Raw genomic sequence first — 19394 nt, forward strand, 5'->3', positions numbered from 1 at the left:
CATTTATAAATGTTTACCCATTTTGTGCAACAGTGTAGTACCTTAATTAGTACCATTACTGTCACATCATAACAGAGTTGCACAAATCTTAAGATCAAAATGTGATGTGAAATAAAGTTGACTAATTAGAAAATGAATAGAATTGCAAAATTGTAAGAACAGCATTGTTAGCTTGATTCTTGAGAACAAAAGTCTGTAAGAAAAATGCCCTATGCAGCCACCACTTCTGCACCTTTGTCTAATTAATAAAAATCAAGTGCAAAAATGCCTGCAATACCTTTGAAAAATGGCTTTTGTTAGCAGTACGATTATATTGCTGTTATTTACACATTTAATGTGTTGTTTTGTAGTCAACAGTAATCTTTTGATAGTAGTTTCACATTGTTCACATTCAAGCATGTCAAAAAAAGCAGACAATACTGTTTGATGTACACTGAACCTCTGTACTGAAACTCACTTGACTTCACTGATGAGTACTGTTAACTTTATTTCCTCTAGTCTTTATCAATTCCTTTTGGCTTGGTTGATCTTTATCCTAGAGATTAGCATTCTTGGTGGCTAAGTTAGCTGGTGCTTCTGGACCACTGATATATTGTGTTTCATGCTGCTGTCCAGACATCTGTTGTGTTTTTTTAATATCCTCCTGATGTTACGTCATATAAATGACCCCTTACATTTTAAACCCAGATTTAAGCCGTGTCCATACTCTCATTTACACTGTATGATACTTACTCAGTGGTATGACTACTAATTAATCTATTTTTAATCTGTTATGTACTCATATTGAAAGTTGTGAGCGGTTTGCTTTAATTATGCAGTGAAAGTGCTCTTTCCTGCAACAACACGGAAAAGAGGGATGCAGGAAATAAGTATAGATTGTTTTGATTTGTTGTTGTAAGTCAGGCATTCTTAAAATGTCAAAAGTCAAAGCATGATCGTGATTATTATATGGCTAATTGTGCAGCCCTAACTGTATTCACCCTCTGGTAGCGTAAACAATGGGCAAATCTTATTTGATGTTTGGATTCAGTGAAATATGTACTATAGGCCTGGCTTCAGTGATGCTTGATCCAGGTTTTATTGTAAAGACCAAGTGAATCAACAGTGAAATGTTGTACGTGTAAAGTGCTGCTCCACCCATCCATGCAGGCCAGCTGCTGTCAAATACTCATCCTTCATTCACCTCCAGTGCCCCATCCCACCTTTGCACTAAAACCTCTAACTCTCCTACACATACCATGAGTTTGGCATTTCTATCCAGCCTCTCCTCCTCTCTTGCCAGCCGCCAGTACCCCATAGCCCTTGGTTGTGATGGTTACTGTGAACCATGACTGTTGGACTTTTTGACCCCTTGAGATCTCACATAGTTCAATGCAAAGGTCATTGTGGATATTTAAATATACATTAAAATCTATTACAATGCTACATAAGACATTGTATTGTACAATCCATACATACGTAATAGCTTTTATATATGTACACTTCAATATGCTTTTGGGGGTTAGAAAGCCCATTCGTCAGTCGGCATGTCCTGCTTATATTTTTACATCTAAACGGCCAAGCCCTGACCCTATGACCCCCTTGACCCAACCCCAGATCCCACAGTTGAAGTGGTGAGCGAGATGGAGGACCTTCGGGTGGTTGAAAACCAACCGGCTGAGTTCATCTGCCAGTTCTCAAGGCCAGTCAAGGCTCAGTGGAAGAAAGATGGGCAACCTTTGCAGCCTGATGGCCGAAGGGTGGTAGTGGAGCAGGACTGGAATGTGGCTCGCTTGTACATTAGCCGTGTGTCCGCTGAGGACAAGGGCACATACTCCTGTGAGGCAGAGGGGACCTGCGTGGTCGCTTCACTTCATGTGGAAGGTGAGCTTCCCTCCACATGGAAAGAGCACCAAGCTTTAGGGAATCTCCTCTGCTCTCTTACACCCAATAGTCCTTTGGTCAAATAAACTGATATTTTACTGATCATCACAAGATTTGTGTTCTTCGTTGACAAAAACTTTAAAGAGTTGGCTTTCTTTCTCTTTTGATTATGCTTTCTTTTTTTCTTCCTTTTCCATTTGCTTTCTACAGCTAAACCCATTCACATTGTTCAGGGTCTGGAGGATGTGGAAACTTTTGATGGAGGAGAAGCGCTGTTTGAGTGTGCCCTCTCCCGTCCTGAGAACAAAGATTACTGCTGGCTTCTTGATGGAAAACCAGTGAAAGAATCCCCCACAGCTGAGATTGTGTTATTTGAGAGTGGTCGTCGCCATCTGCTCCTGCTGAAAGAGTTGCATGTTAAAGACAGTTGCACAGTGACCTTTAAATCTGGCACAGCTTCTACATCTGCCCAGCTCTCCATCAAGGGTAAGTCATCCAAATGAACGCCATAAGACTTTGAAGTTGTAGTCACAGTATTTTCTTGCCTGAATTGTGGATTGTAAAATTTAATTGACAGCATTTTGAGTGTTTTTTTCCTCTTATAAGGCTGGCAGCTGGACATTGTGAAGGATTGGAGGACAGAGTGGCTGCAGTGGGAGAGAAGGCTGAGTTTTGCGTTCAGCTGACTGAGCCTGTCCCTGTGGCAGAAGTGGCCTGGTACGCTAACGGAGTTGAGCTCAAGCCCAGTGACCTCTGGGCTATGAGGGCTGATGGTTGTTCGTATCGCCTTGTCCTGAGACAGGCACCTCTTTTGCCCCAGCAGGAAATTACATTCGCCGCTAGGGATGCTCTCTCTTTGGCAAAGCTCACCATCATCAGTAAGTGCTGGATGACCATCACTGCTAAGATTCAGTGCTGTGAGGCTTGACTTGTTAAAGCCTTTTCTGATTGTAATATATTTAATCTTTCAGTTTTGTGTATTTTGAATTTGGTTTTAAATTGCAAATGTGGTAGAGATAATACTCATGTAACCATGGTTAGTAGACTGTCCTCCACCTACTCACTTATTCTGTCATGTACTCCATGTGGAATGTTTATACCGATAGATGCTAAAGAGAACAGTATGACAGTTCAACATTGCAATCTATGTAATCCTTGATTAGTGTTCATAAGAGAAACTAACTTCTGTTTTTTTTTTCCTTTTCAACAGCTGTACCTGATCCTCCAGAAGATCCGGAAGTCCTCAGTAAGACTAAACAATCTGTCACCCTCTCTTGGTTCACACCTCTACATGATGGAGGGAGTCCCATTCTGGGCTACAGGGTGGAGATGCGACTGGTAGACAGTGCCCTCTGGCTTCCATGTCATTCTGAGCCTGTGTGTAGCACAGAATTTGTAGCTGAAAATCTTATCTCAGGAAGCAGCTACAGGTTTAGAGTGGCAGCTATCAACAGAGCTGGAACTGGGGAGCCTGTCGAGCTCCCTCAGACTGTACAGCTTGGTGAGTTGATGTGCATTTTAGTCCACAAAATAGTGTGCTTGCTTAGTTGCTGTGGCATTTTTCTTATTATTGCCCAATCAGCACTATTTTGTCTCACATATAGCTATTAAGTCTAATTACATATTTTCAGCATGTTCGCAGTGATGTGGTAAAGCAAAGTAAAATAATTTGAATGTTTCTATCCTCAATGTCATCTGTTTCTTTTTTGTAACACAGAGGTGCCTACACAGCCACTAAGTAGCCCAGGTAAGACAGTGTTGTTTTATGTGCTGCTTTTTTCATATTTATCATATATATAAGTTCTACTGTAATAAACACCACTGTGCACTTATCCTCCTCAAGCAAAATGAAAACATTTAGAAATGTCTGTCATGCTAAGTTGAAATAAGTTTTTACAGTTAGGATCAAGCAACATTTAAGCAGGTGTTATGCTATGAGGAAACTAACTCCATTGTTGTTATACATATAGATGTAAAACAGGTAGACACAGAGATACTGGGACAGCCCAGTCTGCCTCCTGAAGCTGCTGAAGAAGCTGATCTCCATGAGCTGTGGGAAGCATCAGCCAAGAAACGGCGCATGAGTCGAGAGCCCACTCTAGATTCCATCTCTGAACAGCCTGAAGAGGGCGGTAAAGGTGGTCAGAAGAAATCAGAACAGACTCAATCAGAGAAAGTGGGAACAAAATCAGCAGACAAAGAAACAGTCACTGTGTCTAAGAAGCAGACAGAATCCAATTTGTGCACCACCTCTGAGGATGAGTCTGTGTCTCGGGGTTCAACACTTGTATCTTACCTCAAAAAGAGCAGCACAACTGCTGTCACAGCGACCAATGAGACAGAGACTATGACCGCTGACAGATTCTTTGCACATTTCCAAATGGCAGAGGAGAGAACAGTGCAGCAAAGTGAGGTGAAAACAATGACAATACAACAAATAGATAAAAAACAGGTGTCTGCAGAGGAGACTAGCATCGTGGAGATCAGTAAAGAGGATGAGCCTGAACTCAGAGAGGCTGCCATCAAGATTCAGGCTGCCTTCAAGGGGTACAAAGCCCGTAAAGACATGCGTCCTGTGTTTAAAGATGTCTTCAAAGACCAGACTAAAGAACCTAATGGTACTATACAACTTGAATGCATAGCAGATGGTAAACCTGATAAGGTACGCTGGATGAAAGATGGAGAGCTACTGACAGATGGCAAGCATCATCATATTGATATTTACAATGATGGCACCTGTTCTCTGGTCATTACTGCCATTACCACTAAGGACACTGGGGTTTACACTTGTGAGGTTACGAACAAGTTTGGAGTAACTTCTCACAGTGGCAAGGTGACTGTAGGAACGATGAGAGAGTCATCGGGGCGACGTCCACTGACAGTAGGCTACAGTGCAGACAGTGAACCTGAGAGCTCCTCCGGTAGTGAGATGGATGAGTCACTGAGGCAGGCAAGCCGACGCCTAAGGCGCCTGTTACGCACACGTCTCCCACCAGATGTTGAGGAAGAACCATTTGTCAGCGCAGATGAAGGAGACTTGCGTCCCCCAGATCCTCACTCTTACCGTGAAGATGACAATTACATCTACATTCGCTTTGATTCACGGACAGAGGCTGAGGTTGCTGCTAAGAGGTTCCAGGAGATGTTTACAGTCCATGGGGTCCCTGTGGAGACCACCATTCTGGCAGCAGGGCCTCTCAAAGTGGAGCTGCGGATTGGAAAGATGGGCTACATGCAAGATGGAACACAGACACCAACACAAGATAGACCGCCTCCTGCTTTCATGACTGGAGCTCCAGGTAAGAAACACATTGGAGAGCCTCTTCTGTTATAATCATTATACAGTTTTTATGAATTAGCAATATCAGCTCCTCTTATACATTTTCTTTTGTGCCAAATGCAATATCCTAAAGGTAAATATCTATTTTATCAATAACTCAGACTTCATGTGGTCAGTTTGTTTATTCTTTTTACTGTCTAACTATTTGCTCTCGTTGCCCAGCTGCCCCGGTCTTCTTAACGGAGCTACAAAGCCAGGATGTCCCAGACGGTTATCCAGTCAGCTTTGACTGCGTTGTTATCGGCAAGCCCCTGCCCACTGTTCGCTGGTATAAGGATGGTAAACTGCTGGAGGAGAATGATCATTACATGATCAATGAAGACCAGGAGGGCTGCCACCAACTCATCATCACCTCTGTGTTGCCCACTGACATGGGTGTCTACCGCTGCACGGCCGAAAACAGTAGTGGCATTACAGCCACTAAAGCGGAGCTCAGGGTTGACAGTAAGTCAACATACATTATATGCACAAATATAAATTTGTTTTCTAAATGTGCATTGAAAATTGGCTACATTTAATTCCATTGATGGCTAAAAACTGCAATGTATCTTTTATATGTTGAGCAGGGTTTTTTTTGCACTTTTCTCTTATTTGTACAGAATTGGTCAAATGTTCAATTTGTTGTAAAGCATTTAAATTAACATTTTATATGCATATTTTGTATTCATAGAATAAAAATTCATCACAGATTAAACTCAACCACAGAAGGAATCTGAATAGTACAACACATAAGATGGTGTGTTTTCATTATGAGGTGCAAGGCTTGTTTTTCTGATGGTCAAACGTCAGTCTCCTGCTTTAACTATTGCTACTTCCCCTCTGCACATGAAACCAACAGCTGGATGCAGCATTGAGTGGAATTTCTTTTGAAGTTATTTTAGAAAGCATGGCACCAATTTCTTAAAAATAAATTAGCATATTAGAACAGCAGAGTGTTGCAAAAGCTTCCGCATATAATCAGTCCAAAGCTAGCAAAACTATACAGTCACATGTATACATTGTCACACATATTGTCCCTGATTTCACTGAGCATTGCATTATATTATAATATGTCAATCCTTTCCATCAGTGTCTTGCAGCTCAGATTATGACACTGCTGCTGATGCCACTGAGACATCTTCCTATGTCAGTGCCAAGGGCTACGCGTCCAGGTGAATTTACTATGAACAGCGTAACATAATATTTAAAAATATATTGATGAATATATTTGACAATAAAATATTATTTATAGATATTGATTACTGGGGGTATACTGTTCTGCTGTCTTCAAGCAGGGAAACTGAGACCTTTGAGTCTGTAGCTGAAGATGATCAGCTGCCACAGGTTGTTGAGGAGCTTCATGATGTCCATGTCAGTCCAGGTTCACCTATAGCAAAGATGCAGCTCAGAGTTAAGGGTAGGTTTATTTGATCTATCCTCAGTGTCAAGTGACATTACATGAATTAAGAAGGTGTTTCTGAAATATTCATTGTCTTCCAGGTTTCCCCAAACCCAGAGTATATTGGTTCAAAGATAGCCATCCTTTACGACCTTCAAAAAGGATTCTGTTGTCAGCAGAAAGAGATGTTCATGGCGTGGAGATCATGGAAGTGAAGAAAGAGGATATGGGGGAGTACTCTGCTTACATCAGCAATGTAGCTGGTTCTGCCTACTCCTCTGCCCGACTGATAGTCTTGAGTATGTATGCAAATGCCTTTATAGCTGACTATATAAAATAGAGCATCTAATGCAAAAATAGTATGGAATACATTGTTTTACAACACTTCAAAGTTGCTGTTGAGATTGTTACAAATAAAATACTGATTGCATTTTGTAACAGACCCAGGGGAGATTATGCCACAAGATAAAAAAGGTAATTTGACATTTAGTCTACAAGCTTGATTCAAGTTCAGACACTTCAGCAGATATAATAATGTACTGAACGTGTCTCTGCTCTTGTGTTACACTATATTATCACAGATCCCAAAGTGCCCCTGGTGCCACCCCGCTTCCTGGAGAGGTTTAGCAACAGGAAGGTGAAACAAGGAGCAAGCATCACTCTCTCTGTCAAAGTAGAAGGTTTGTTCGTTTAGTTTTTTTCCTTTTCATCGTTTAATTTCATCCTTAAACACCAGATCCAAGTTGTGTTTCCCATCTGAACAGGATCACAGCCCAGTTCCCAGGCTATCCATCATTTAGCAATTGTAATAAGTTCTCCATACTCTGTATTTTTTCAGGGTCTCCTACTCCAATGGTCTCCTGGCTAAAGGAGGAATCATTGGAGGATGTCCTGTGGATCAAGCCTGAAACCAAAGGATATAAAATAGCAAGCTCTGGACGCCAGCACAGCCTCATCTTGATGGACGTGGGCACAGAGTACAGTGGTGCCTACACTTGTATTGCCACAAATAGAGCAGGACAGTCCATCTGCACTGCTCACCTCGAGGTGGATGACAGTAAGGAAACTTACATTAAAATGCTATGGTTATTAACTACACTCTTCAACTAGAAAATACTCAGCAAAGTTCTGCCTAGAGCTTGTCTCTAATTTTACATCAACCCCCCTTTCTCTAGCTTCACGCCCGAAGAAAGAAACCGTAGCCTCGGAGTAAGTTCTTCTTTGAGATTAAGACATTTCACATAAAAAGATGTGCCTATTGAAGTACAATTTAGTTACATTCAAATACATGACACTAAAATGCTACATTTAATTCTCCTCAGGGTTCTTGGAATTACAGTTAGTCCTCCAGAAGAGGAAGCTGGCAGAGGAAAAGGTATGACATATCACCTAATAACCTGACGTACGTTGTCTCTAGTAGTGTTGTCTGATGTTTAGAGTATTGTAAATTATTTGTAGTAAATACTACCAGATTTATGCCGTTGTTTCCTTTTTGTGCATGTCCTAAGAGGGTAAAATGCCCTACCTCGGTGAAGTAGGTACCGAGGAATTCCTCATGAAACTCACCTCTCAGATCACTGAAATGGTATCAGCGAAGATCACCCAAGGTATGTGTATGCTGTGAACTATTCTGTCTATGAAGTTAAACATGTAGTTGTTATATTTTGAAAGACATTCTAGCCACAGTTTACAGTGTACGGTACATGCAATTTTCAAGAAATACTGAGCTATTTTATAATGTCCACAGGGCATTCCAGAAAGGAAGTGACCTAATCAGGCTTATTCAAGTCTGGTTTTAAACCAAGATAAAACAAGAGTTTAATAGTTGACTGGAGATTGCTGGCTTGAAGTTTTGACAGTGTGCCAGTAGCTTAAAGTAATCACAAGTACTGTTGAATATGTTGTCTTAGCTTGTTTACATTGATCAGGTATGGTATCTACTATGGTATTAGAGAAACCATCCAGGAAGATGTTTCAGCTCCAGGGCTAGCGAAGAAGCTAGCCACATGTGGGTGTCTGTAGCATGTACAACTAACATCCAGCGCTGGAGTTAAGGTTTTACCATATTATATATTTTTTTATTAATTATAAAATTCTGTTGTCATCAAACGTGCAGCAAGGAAACTGACAAAATAACATACTCTAAATCAGAGACAGTCAACCAAGACTATCCACACCCCCGAAACTGAAGGTTTTCATTCCAGCCAAACATCATACAAGATGATTTCACTCTTGATGGCACCTTAACCCAGATGGAGATGTTATATCTCTAAAATCACCTGGTGTCATCTGTGGTTGGAATAAAAACCTGGAGGTTGCCCCTCCTTCCTATTCCCTCTGCTATGCCTGCCTTTTCTAGTTGCTACAACTAAAGACGCTGAAAGTATGAAAATTTGTCAAATTTTATGTTGCGCTTATGTGCTTCTGTTCAGTGTTTATTATATTCTCATCGGGTTTGACTGAATTCACTGAATTCATTCTGACTATTCAAGAACTGTGAGTGTTTAATCTGAATCCTTTCACACTTAAATTCTTGGATATGACTTTTGACCTGACAGAGGAGTGTTCCTTCCCTGCTGTTCAAGTGCTTGTTCTTCAGCATGCTTTAATTTATTTATACATATGACGTAAAACCCCTCATGCTTCATACAGACATAATTTTCTAACCAGTTTTACATCCATCATTTTATAAATCACACCAATTCAATGCTCATCCAAACATTAATTTGTCATGCAGACAGTTTACAGAATCATGAAGTGCTCCAGTGGATGAAATCTTGGCCCAAAACAACCAGTATGTATCCCAAGTGCATCAACATCTCACAGTTAATATACATTTTATCTTTGAGATATTTTTGTAGCACTAGATGGCTAAGATGACTTGATGAAGCAATTTTACTGTAGGTCTACATTTCATTTTACATTCAGGAAAGAAACACGTTTTCAATATTTAGGTGTAGTTTCATTTTTTCTGTCACCACTATAATTTTTAAAACATTCCCTTTTCAACCTATCAGTGCCCCTTTATCCATCCTTACTCTACATCAATACATGTTCCCGTCTTTTGGAAAATATTTTCAAAATGATTTTGTATTGACAATTGAAGTTTCACCAGCTTATAGCTGGAATACATGCTCTCCAGCAGACATGTATGTTGGGAATAAGTGCTTTCAGTGCTTGCATGCTACTACAATACTAACACAGGAGTAATACATAGGAAAGCATTAAAATGAAATGATTGTTGTGGATTTTCTTCTTTTCCTTTACTTCCCAAAAAATATGTAATTGCTTTAATATAAAATCTAAAATGATGCAGCAGGGTAATGGTAGCATTACCAGGTAAATATATCACTTGTTGATGTTTAGTTATTGTTTGAAATGTGAATTTAAGCTGACCGGTACTACCGGTAAGCCGCTAAGCTTTGCCAAACTGAGAGCATACTAATAATTGCTTTATAAATTTAAGCCAAAAACAGATTAATCTATAGCAGATTTCAGTATGACAACCACCTTTTTTATCATCTAGTTTTTTATGACACATAACAGTGACAAATTAAGTTTTAAAGGATGGATTATACTAACGGGACATGCTCTAGTTCCTTGCAGTTTTGAAGGGTGTTCTTCTGACTGCCTCCTCCTACCTTGCTGCCCCAGCTTCGTTACGTGTACCAGGTGCTGACAGTGATGATGAAACCAAAACGCCTTCTCCATCGCCTCATCACGGTCGCTCTCGTCCTCCCTCCCTCATTGCTGACTCCTCCTCTGAGTCCGATGAAGGGGATGCCAGGGGAGAGGTGAGATATATGAAAATTATCCATCTAGTTTATTGTTGGAAAGAATGGGTGGAACATAATTTATTCATGAAGGTCATAGTTACTGCTAAGCCACCTTTATTGCAATCTGGTAAGCATACACCTGCACAGAGCAACACAGCACAGTACAATATACCTCTAGTATTGTGTTATGCAGTGACTACCTCTTCAGTTAGTTGTACGTTAACTCACTTCTACAGTATGTTTTAAGGTTGTACTTAGTCATGTGTTGTCCACCTTATAAACATAAAGAGCTAAAATGTTGGCGACAACTTATCTAAGCCTAAAGCAAAACCACTGGAAACACTAGTATCAAAAATTATTCTTAAATTTACTAGTACAGAACAATTCCTGAAATACAGTTTATATTTCACAGACCTGCATATAACAAAGGGGCATAAGATTTGAAAGATTTAATGCAAGTATTTACTTGCAACACTACATTTAAGAATACTTGATTAATTTTCTTAATTTAAGAAATTAGCTAAATTCTTCCCAAGTACAAGTTTTCTTCAAGTACAGTTGCAATAGGAACTAAGGTGGTACTAGAATAGTTAACTTAATCGCATCCTGTAAGTTCCTCATGATTTATATTAGGTCGTCAAGGCATTTTGAGAAATCCCATGTGCATCATTAAAATCATTAAAAAGTCATTAAAATAGATGTTTGTTCATTTTTATTTTAGATGTTTGACATCTATGTGGCAACAGCTGACTACAACCCCACCATGGCAAGCAAAGATTCCATCTCTCTAAAGGAGGGACAGTATGTTGAGGTTTTGGACTCTGCTCATCCACTCAAGTGGTTAGTTCGGACCAAACCCACTAAAACGACACCATCACGTCAAGGCTGGGTCTCACCTGCGTATCTGGACAAAAAACTCAAAGTATGTCTCAAGACCATAGCAGCATATTCTTTGAGGGGGAATGGGACTTTTTCATCAGCATTAGTTTATTTTCTTAATTACAAAATGTGTATTACAGCTCTCCGCTGATACCGGGGACCTTCCTGAAACAAATGTAGAGGAAGTGTCCGAGGGGGAGTACAAGAGAAAGTTATTGTGAGTAAAACCACATGTACAGTCCCAAAGAAAATTATGCAGTCAAAGGATGCACCACAACCAACTGTTGTTTCATGTCCCTAGCCAATTGATCCAGGATTTGATAAGTGGAGAATCAGAGTTTGTCAAGGAGGTGGATTTCTTTACTTCCCATCATGTGAAGCATGCAGACAGCCCCGATTCACCGCCTGATGTCACCAGCCAAAAGGAGGCCATTTTCAGGAACATTGATGATATCAAGTCCTTCCATAGCAAGTGAGTTCAACTCTTCATTACTAATCACTGTTGTGTGCTATTTTTAAAAAGAGTGCGATTATGTGTGTGTTTGCATCATATCCAGAGAAATACTGTCGTTCCGCTCTCTGAGATATTTAGTGAAATAAAGTCAGATATTATTTACTGTCACTGATTTATTTCTCTCTGCAATTCTGTGTGTAGGGCATTCCTCCCAAAGTTGAATGACTGTGACACAGATGATGATGTAGCCATGTGCTTCCTGAAGAACAAGGAGGGCTTTGAGAAATACCTCCAGTATCTTGTAGGTCAGAGTCGGGCTGAATCTGCTATCAGTGACAAGACTGTCCACCACTTCTTTAAGGTAACACCAGAGCTATTACTGCTGTGTTGTGGGTTAAAGGAGACTCATTTACTTTCACTTGCCATACTAGGTATTTTTTATTGTTTACTATATACTTATGTTGTTGCTGCCTGGTCATAAACATTAGGGTAACTATTCAAATTGTTCTTTCTTTTACAGGAGTACACTGAAAAGGAGCAGGCCAGTGCAGACCCTGCTGGTCCACCTGTACGAAGCATCAACGCCTACCTACAGCAACCACTGGACAGGGTTCAGAAGTACAAAGCTGCCCTCAAGGTGAGAGCCTTGACAAAGACAGAAGTCTTTTTGGGATCAGTTATTTATATTATGGGGGGGGGGACATATGTTACACATCAACATAAGGCATTTTCTTTGAGACCTGAATCACTATCACTGCAGTTTTGTTGAAACTTCCACTATGTCATCTTCAGGAGCTCATTCGGAATAAGGCAAGAAATGGCCAGAACTGCTGCCTGCTGGAAGAAGCCTATGCAATGGTGTCTGCACTGCCTCAGCGGTCTGAGAATACGCACCATGTCTCCATGATCGAGAACTATCCTGCCACCCTGGAAGTTCTTGGAGAGCCTATTAGACAGGTGGTGTGTAGTTACTGACTGCACTGCAGTAATGAGACAGTTTTCTGGTTACCTGTGTTTGATCGTTTTTGTATGCATTCAGGGACCTTTCCAAGTGTGGGAAGGAGCTCCTGGAATCAGAACATCCTCTAGAGGTCACCACCGCCACGTCTTCCTCTTTAAGAACTACTGTATCATCTGCAAACCCAAGAGAGACAGCAACACTGATACTCAGGCTTATGTTTTTAAGAACATGATGAAGGTAAGCATTTTGATACAATCACTCCTTTTACTATTTTTTCTCTTTTTGAGTTCAGCATCCTAAATTAAGTTGTCTGTGTTCTTCATCCTGCAGCTAAATAACATTGATGTAAATGAAACAGTCGAGGGAGACGACCGTGCCTTTGAGATATGGCATGAACGTGAAGACTCAGTAAGAAAATACACCTTACAGGCTCGAACTGTTACCATCAAGAACTCGTGGCTGAGAGACCTCAGAGAACTGCAGCAGCGATACAGCATGCCTGCTTGGAGTGAGTTGGATATACGCTGTCTCACTCTTTTCTTTTTCCTCAGATTTTGTTTTATTGCTGACACTAAGTTCTTATATTTTACACTCTCAGACATTACTTTTTGTGGTTCAACTTTGTCCAGGTCCCCCTGATTTTGAAGAAATTCTGGCAAACTGCACAGCAGAGTTGGGTCAGACTGTTAAGCTGGCTTGCAAAGCCACCGGAGTACCCAAACCTGCAATCACCTGGTATAAGGGTAAGATATTTGCAGTATTGTTCGTAGTCATTTATGCCACTTGACAATATACAGACTAACAGGCCACTGACTTACTGTTTCATCAATTATATGAATATACTCGTCGGGTGCAGATGGACGCACAGTGGAGGCAGATCCTCATCACATCATTATTGAGGACCCTGATGGTTCCTGCACCCTGATCCTGGATAATATGACTGCAGATGATTCTGGCCAGTACATGTGTTTTGCCACAAGCTCAGCTGGCAATGCCAGTACTCTTGGAAAAATCACAGTTCAAGGTAACTTGCATCTGATAATGTCTTGAAAAACCAGATGTTGTCATTTGTAACTATAATGCATCATTGGAAACATCTGTAAAGAGTCAGGGTGTCGACTTAAAAGAAAAATCCTTGGAAATGCATAATTTCAGTACACTTTTCTTGTGAACAACCTCTCTTGTGCTTAAACATGTAATACATTTTGATGTGGTTCTTGCAGTACCTCCTCGCTTTGTGAATAAGATTAGGAATGCTGTCTTCGTTGCTGGTGAGGACGCTCAGTTTACTTGTGTAATACAAAGCGCGCCCACCCCCAAGATCAGGTATGGACACTCTGTTTACATTTTTTATTTTACCGCCAAAATATTTTGATTCAATTTCAAAAACTCTTTGAAAGTCTTCCTTGTGCATTAAAGCCCTTCACCCTGGCTATGTTTACCTGTTCAAGGTGGTTCAAAGAAGGCAGGCTGCTGACTGACCAGGAAAAATATCAAACCTACAGTGAGCTCCGCAGTGGGGTTCTGGTTCTGGTAATCAAAAACCTGACAGAGAGAGACCTTGGACACTATGAGTGTGAGGTTGGTGACATTACAATATATATAAATATACAATGTATCATACATATGCAGCTTACAGTATATAGAATATAGAGTCACTTCTGAGAGGATTGAGACCCCTTGATTTTTAGATTATAATGAATAAAATTGGCATTTCCACTTAAAGCCACGTTAAGTCACCCATAATACAAAAAAATGAAAATGCTTATGGACATGTTTGTGACTTTAATAACAGAGAACTCCATTTCTAATTTTATTAAAGTACACAGACCTTTAATTCAGTACTTTGTAGAAGCCCCTTTGACAGGAGATAAAGCTTCAAGTCTTCTTGGGTAAGTCTGTAAAGCTTTGCACACTGGGATTTGGGCAGTTCATCCCATGTTTCCTGGTGGACCCTCTCAAACAAAGGTTGGATGAGATGCATCTGTAAACTGTAAACTGGCATCATCAGGTCTCTTCACAGCTAGTATGTAAGTCTGGGCTTTAACAGAGCCACTAAAGGACAGTGAGAGATTTATCCTGAAGCAGTTCCTGCATTGTCTTAGCTATATTTTTTGGTTCACTGTCATGCTAAAAGGTGGACTGTCATCCCTGTCTAAGGTTGGTGCAGTCTGGAACAGGTTTTCTTGTAGACATGATTTGATTGGGATTTTTGGTAAAATTGCAGATATTTCTAAAAATATGTTTACAGTTTGTCACTGTAGGTTTTCAAAGCCAGATTTTTACAGTGGTCAAAGATAAGGATTGATTCCAGGACAGTTGATATCAATTAGCAACAGTAAGTCAAATTTAGGACTCTAAAAATATATCCCTCCTATCGCTAGCTGTCCAACCGCCTGGGAAACGCTAAGTGTGCTGCTGATTTAGTCCTTCCCTCTGCTGTGGCTCGCACTGGTGAACAGGCCATCACCATTGAAGGTAGGGACACTGGTTTTATCCTTTCCATGGGACTCTTTCTTGACTAAAATACATTTATTTTTTCAGATTTTGACTGAGCAGAAAAGTTATTATTATTGTGCTTTTAATGCAGATTTAAAGATGCTTAATCAGTTAACAAACCTTATACTCTAGCTCTAGTTGGTAAATGGTAAAACTAACCATTGTGTTTTTTCTGTTGAATCTCATTTATTCTTTTTCATTCTCAGTTACAGAACAGGAGACTAAAATACCAAAGAAAACCATTATCATGTAAGTGTGATCAGTCTGTCAGTTTGCCTTTTCAACCGCAGTTTGTAGACTACAATTGCTTGTCTGTGAGCTCATATCAATAGAAAGAATCCTGGAGGATATTTGTTTCAGAATATAGTTCCTCTGATGTGGCTTTATGTAGCTGTGTAGACATTACTTGCTAGTAGATAAAATAGACTTAAAGAGAAGTGGATCGCTGTTGTATGTGTGTGCCTCTCTCTCTTTCTGGCCCCATGTATGCATTGTGCAGTATTTAAAGCCTGAATGCAAAAGGATTCTATCACAAGGATGATGAAAGGATGGGCTGTTTTCATCAGGGAGCTGTCTACTTTAACTGATAGCTTCATTACTACAGCGCATCACACTGCTTTTAACATTTAAATTTAAGACTTCACTTAAATAGATTTTAGTTATGTAGCCCAGTATCACAAATCATACATTCAGTGGGCTGTTGATAGATGCACAAAATAGAAGGAAATAGCTAAAGTATAACACAGAACATCTGGATAACTTTATTGTGTCGCGATTATATTCTTTTTAATGCTCGGTACATAGTTACCAAATATCTTAGTGTCACTTGTATGGATGATTTACAAGAGCCCAGTATTTTGTACAGAAGATAGCTTTGGTAATGTTCTCTTTTTGTTCCAGTGAAGAGACTATAACCACTGTGGTGAAGAACCCACGCATGAGGAGACACAGATCTCCCGGCTTGACGGTTGCTGGTGCCCACCATTCTGAGACTTCCACGCCAGAGCCTCCTACAGCCCGGCAGAAGAGGATGCCCGCTCAAAGAAAGACCACCATCCCAACTCTGTACGTCACTGAGCCTGAGGGCGCTGAAGCCCGGGTGATGGATAGCAAGCCCAGATGGGTTGAAGTAGAGGAGGTCATCGAGTATAAGGTCAATAAGTCTCCCAGGCTGCCGAGGAGGAGAGGAATCTCACCGGCAGGGTCTGAGCGTGCATCCACTCCCTCGAGACCCAGAAGATCTCCACTGGAAAACCCAAATACTAACAATTCCAACAACAAGCTGGTGGATCAAGCACAGGCCCAGCTGCAGGGAGACATCAGCAGCCAGCCGCTCTCCTGGGAGGAAGAGGAGACTCCTGCTGCCTCTGGATCTGCTTCTGGAGAACCACGTGAGGTCTCATCTGTCCTTACCCCAGCTGGAGAGGACAGTGACGATCTGGAGGATCAACAGACTGTCATCTTTGAACCTGATGACGAAGATAATGAATATGGTCAGTTCAGAAAGCAGGAGCCTGTTGTCTTGAAACAAGGAGATCACGTTTTGACCCTCGAGGACTTGGAGGATTACATCCCAGAAGAAGGAGAGACTTACGGCGCCTCTCTCTCCCATCCTGTTCCTGATGAAAAGCCCTGTGAGATCTCTGTGCTCCAGAGGGAAGTCGGCGGTTCTTCGGTGGGGCAGCCGGTGCTTCTTAACGTCGGGCGTCCTGACATGGTGCCGAGGCAGAGGAGCAGCTTCTTCGGTCGCTTCAGGGAGCATCTCTCCAGTAGCCTTTTCTCATCTGCTGCCCCACAGGCCAGTGGAGCCCGATCCAGGATGGAGAGGCACGTCCCCATCCAAGTGAGCCACGCAAAGCTAGAAGTGAAGCCTTCATACTGCTCAGAGGTGCAGAGAGTTGAGGGCGGGCAGCGAAGCTTCAAAACCAAAGTGTCCACTCAGACCTACGGTTACACATCAGTTGGCAACCCTGTCACTGTTCATATTAGGGATAACCATTACCAGAACCAGTAGAAGCCAGCAAAGTTCATTTGACACCACAAATCCTCTTAGTCTTAAATGGGGATGTGTCTACTTGCATGATTAAAAAAAAAAAAAAAAGACGAATCCTAACCTGAGATACATTTACTACATTTGACAAACCATTCCATTTTGAAGTTGCCAATCAGAAAACAGGCTCATCCTCAGAGTTGGTTTCTTGACATGTTTGGAGTCAGATGGTCTCTTTGGACTGGGCGAGTTGGAAACCGTAGGGATAATTAAGCCACTGTAAGCAGGCTTCAGATCCATGCTGTTCTGTTACAACTGCTATAACATATAGTGTGAGTTGTACAGTATACGTGGTGGACAGAAGCCAAGAAATGACTCTGACATTCTACTGACTAACAATTTCAATGTCTGTTATTGAGTTGAAGTTCGTACGAAAACATTCACCGACATTTTCATTCATACATACCTTCACAAAATCATGAACTTGATTCACCAATATTAACTGATCCAAGCGTCATCATCCTGATGGCTGCTGCTGTATACATACACAGATAGATAAACATTTAGGTATTTATACTTTTTTTCGGATTTACTTTTGTACCTTTCAAGAAATGAATTTATGAGGTGATGACTGCATGTTTTACTCAGTTTAAGCAAGCAACACTGATGATAAATCTAGCAGCATAACTTTGGTGACTGTTTAAGTTCAATCAAAGATGTTTGATCAAATTATGGAGTTCTAATTCTCTACTAGGTTGGAGTTTAGGAGTTTTTCTTTGGTGAGCAGCTCATACAAATATGACACTTATACAAACAAATCATTTGGTAGGTGAACCGAGTCTGTTTTACATTTGCATCATTAATTATTGTGAAGCACATGTTCCTGCCATGAATTGTCAACTGAATTTTATACTCAGCTTTTTGTTAATGCAGTGCGATTATCTGCAAACTCACAGGTTGTAACGGGGATAATCACGTGTAAGTGACACATATTTAATTGCGTGCCTGCATGTATTTGCTTCTCTAAAGCAGATGGTGTTTATCCAGAGTAACTTGAACTGTCTCCTTATATTGAAGTGCAAATGTTTGTGCAAAGCACTTGAGCTCACTGGATTTACTCCCTTTTTAATGCATTTTAAACGTGACTAGAATAACTTCCTCCTGAAAGATGTGTGGCGTTTGTGTTGCTTAAGGGTGTTTCAGTCAGTTACAAGGATTACGTTATGTATTACTATGAAAGCACTAACAGATTGTAATTGCTCGCACTGTACATGTGTAGTTTTGGACAAAGTAAGGTTGAGTACAAAGTGTTGAATTAAATAAATGTACTGCAAAATACTCAATACGACCAATTTCATTATTTCTTTCTACAGCATGCAGACAAATTGTGCATTTTTGTAGTGTAACATGCAATGTTCCCTGTAATTTTTCATGAGTGTGAGCAAACACACAAACTCCCTGAGCGTCCCTTGGACCACTGTGAGCAACATCAGACGTGTGCACTGTGGTCACACCAGCATCACATCCATTCAAGTTACATGGTTCATTAAAAGAATCAAATTACAGCATTTACATTTCTGTTTAAACACTTTGTCAACAGGAGTCAGTTGAAGGCTGCAGTGATTTTAGTGACACTACAATGTATAAGAGTGAAGTTATTGAATATTTGTCTCTCTTTACTGTTGCAGCAGTTTTGCAAATTGCAGACGGACCCTGTTCACTCCATAGACACCAATGTTATTCCTGTAGCTTGAAAGACAGCTACTTTTGATAAAACTGGGCTTGTAGCACATTGTCTGCCTTGCAACAATGGGAAAGAGGCACCGTTTATGTTTTGACAACCTATATCTAATGAGTTATTGATGCTGGAAGTCCGAATCTGTGAATATCTTTCCAACTTTACTGAACTTGGGGCCACTACCACCTAAGGAGTGATATATTTAATTTTGAAAAAAGCATTTAGCCATACTTAAAGCTTTAAGTGCTTTATTAACACGGAACTAAAAATGTTGTATTGTTTTATTATCACAGGTTCTGTCTGAAAAGAGGTGGCATCATTTTAAACAGTGAAATCAAACTAACAAAATGTAATGAGCAACCAGTGAGCAATACTGGATTCTGCAAAAACATAAACAACTTTTTTAAAAAAAAAATCTAAATCTTATCTTAACACAGTTAATGTATTAACTTATATTTGTGTGTATGCATGTGTTTATTGATTTATTTAGTACTGTTAACATAGAGTTCTGAGTGA

General features: G+C 40.5%; 1 protein-coding gene across 1 annotated transcript in view; it reads left to right on the forward strand.

Moving 5' to 3' along the window:
* obscnb (obscurin, cytoskeletal calmodulin and titin-interacting RhoGEF b) overlaps window positions 1-18483 on the forward strand; it is a 60352-nt gene extending 41869 nt beyond the window's left edge. Inside the window, 34 exon segments of the mRNA XM_055014293.1 lie at window positions 1597-1863; window positions 2074-2349; window positions 2470-2487; window positions 2490-2741; window positions 3074-3364; window positions 3581-3610; window positions 3834-5162; window positions 5366-5647; window positions 6273-6354; window positions 6475-6599; window positions 6683-6880; window positions 7023-7055; window positions 7163-7261; window positions 7420-7638; window positions 7757-7790; window positions 7904-7956; window positions 8090-8188; window positions 9319-9375; window positions 10236-10375; window positions 11079-11279; window positions 11377-11453; window positions 11538-11708; window positions 11892-12051; window positions 12211-12327; window positions 12483-12650; window positions 12730-12888; window positions 12982-13159; window positions 13281-13394; window positions 13508-13675; window positions 13875-13977; window positions 14103-14232; window positions 15036-15129; window positions 15357-15399; window positions 16051-18483. Coding sequence (XP_054870268.1) covers window positions 1597-1863; window positions 2074-2349; window positions 2470-2487; window positions 2490-2741; window positions 3074-3364; window positions 3581-3610; window positions 3834-5162; window positions 5366-5647; window positions 6273-6354; window positions 6475-6599; window positions 6683-6880; window positions 7023-7055; window positions 7163-7261; window positions 7420-7638; window positions 7757-7790; window positions 7904-7956; window positions 8090-8188; window positions 9319-9375; window positions 10236-10375; window positions 11079-11279; window positions 11377-11453; window positions 11538-11708; window positions 11892-12051; window positions 12211-12327; window positions 12483-12650; window positions 12730-12888; window positions 12982-13159; window positions 13281-13394; window positions 13508-13675; window positions 13875-13977; window positions 14103-14232; window positions 15036-15129; window positions 15357-15399; window positions 16051-17164 — 6881 coding nt within the window. The 3' untranslated portion in view covers window positions 17165-18483.
* The last annotated feature ends 911 nt before the right edge of the window (window positions 18484-19394 follow it).

The sequence above is a fragment of the Amphiprion ocellaris genome, chromosome 10, assembly GCF_022539595.1.
Source record: "Amphiprion ocellaris isolate individual 3 ecotype Okinawa chromosome 10, ASM2253959v1, whole genome shotgun sequence".
NCBI lineage: Eukaryota > Metazoa > Chordata > Actinopteri > Pomacentridae > Amphiprion > Amphiprion ocellaris.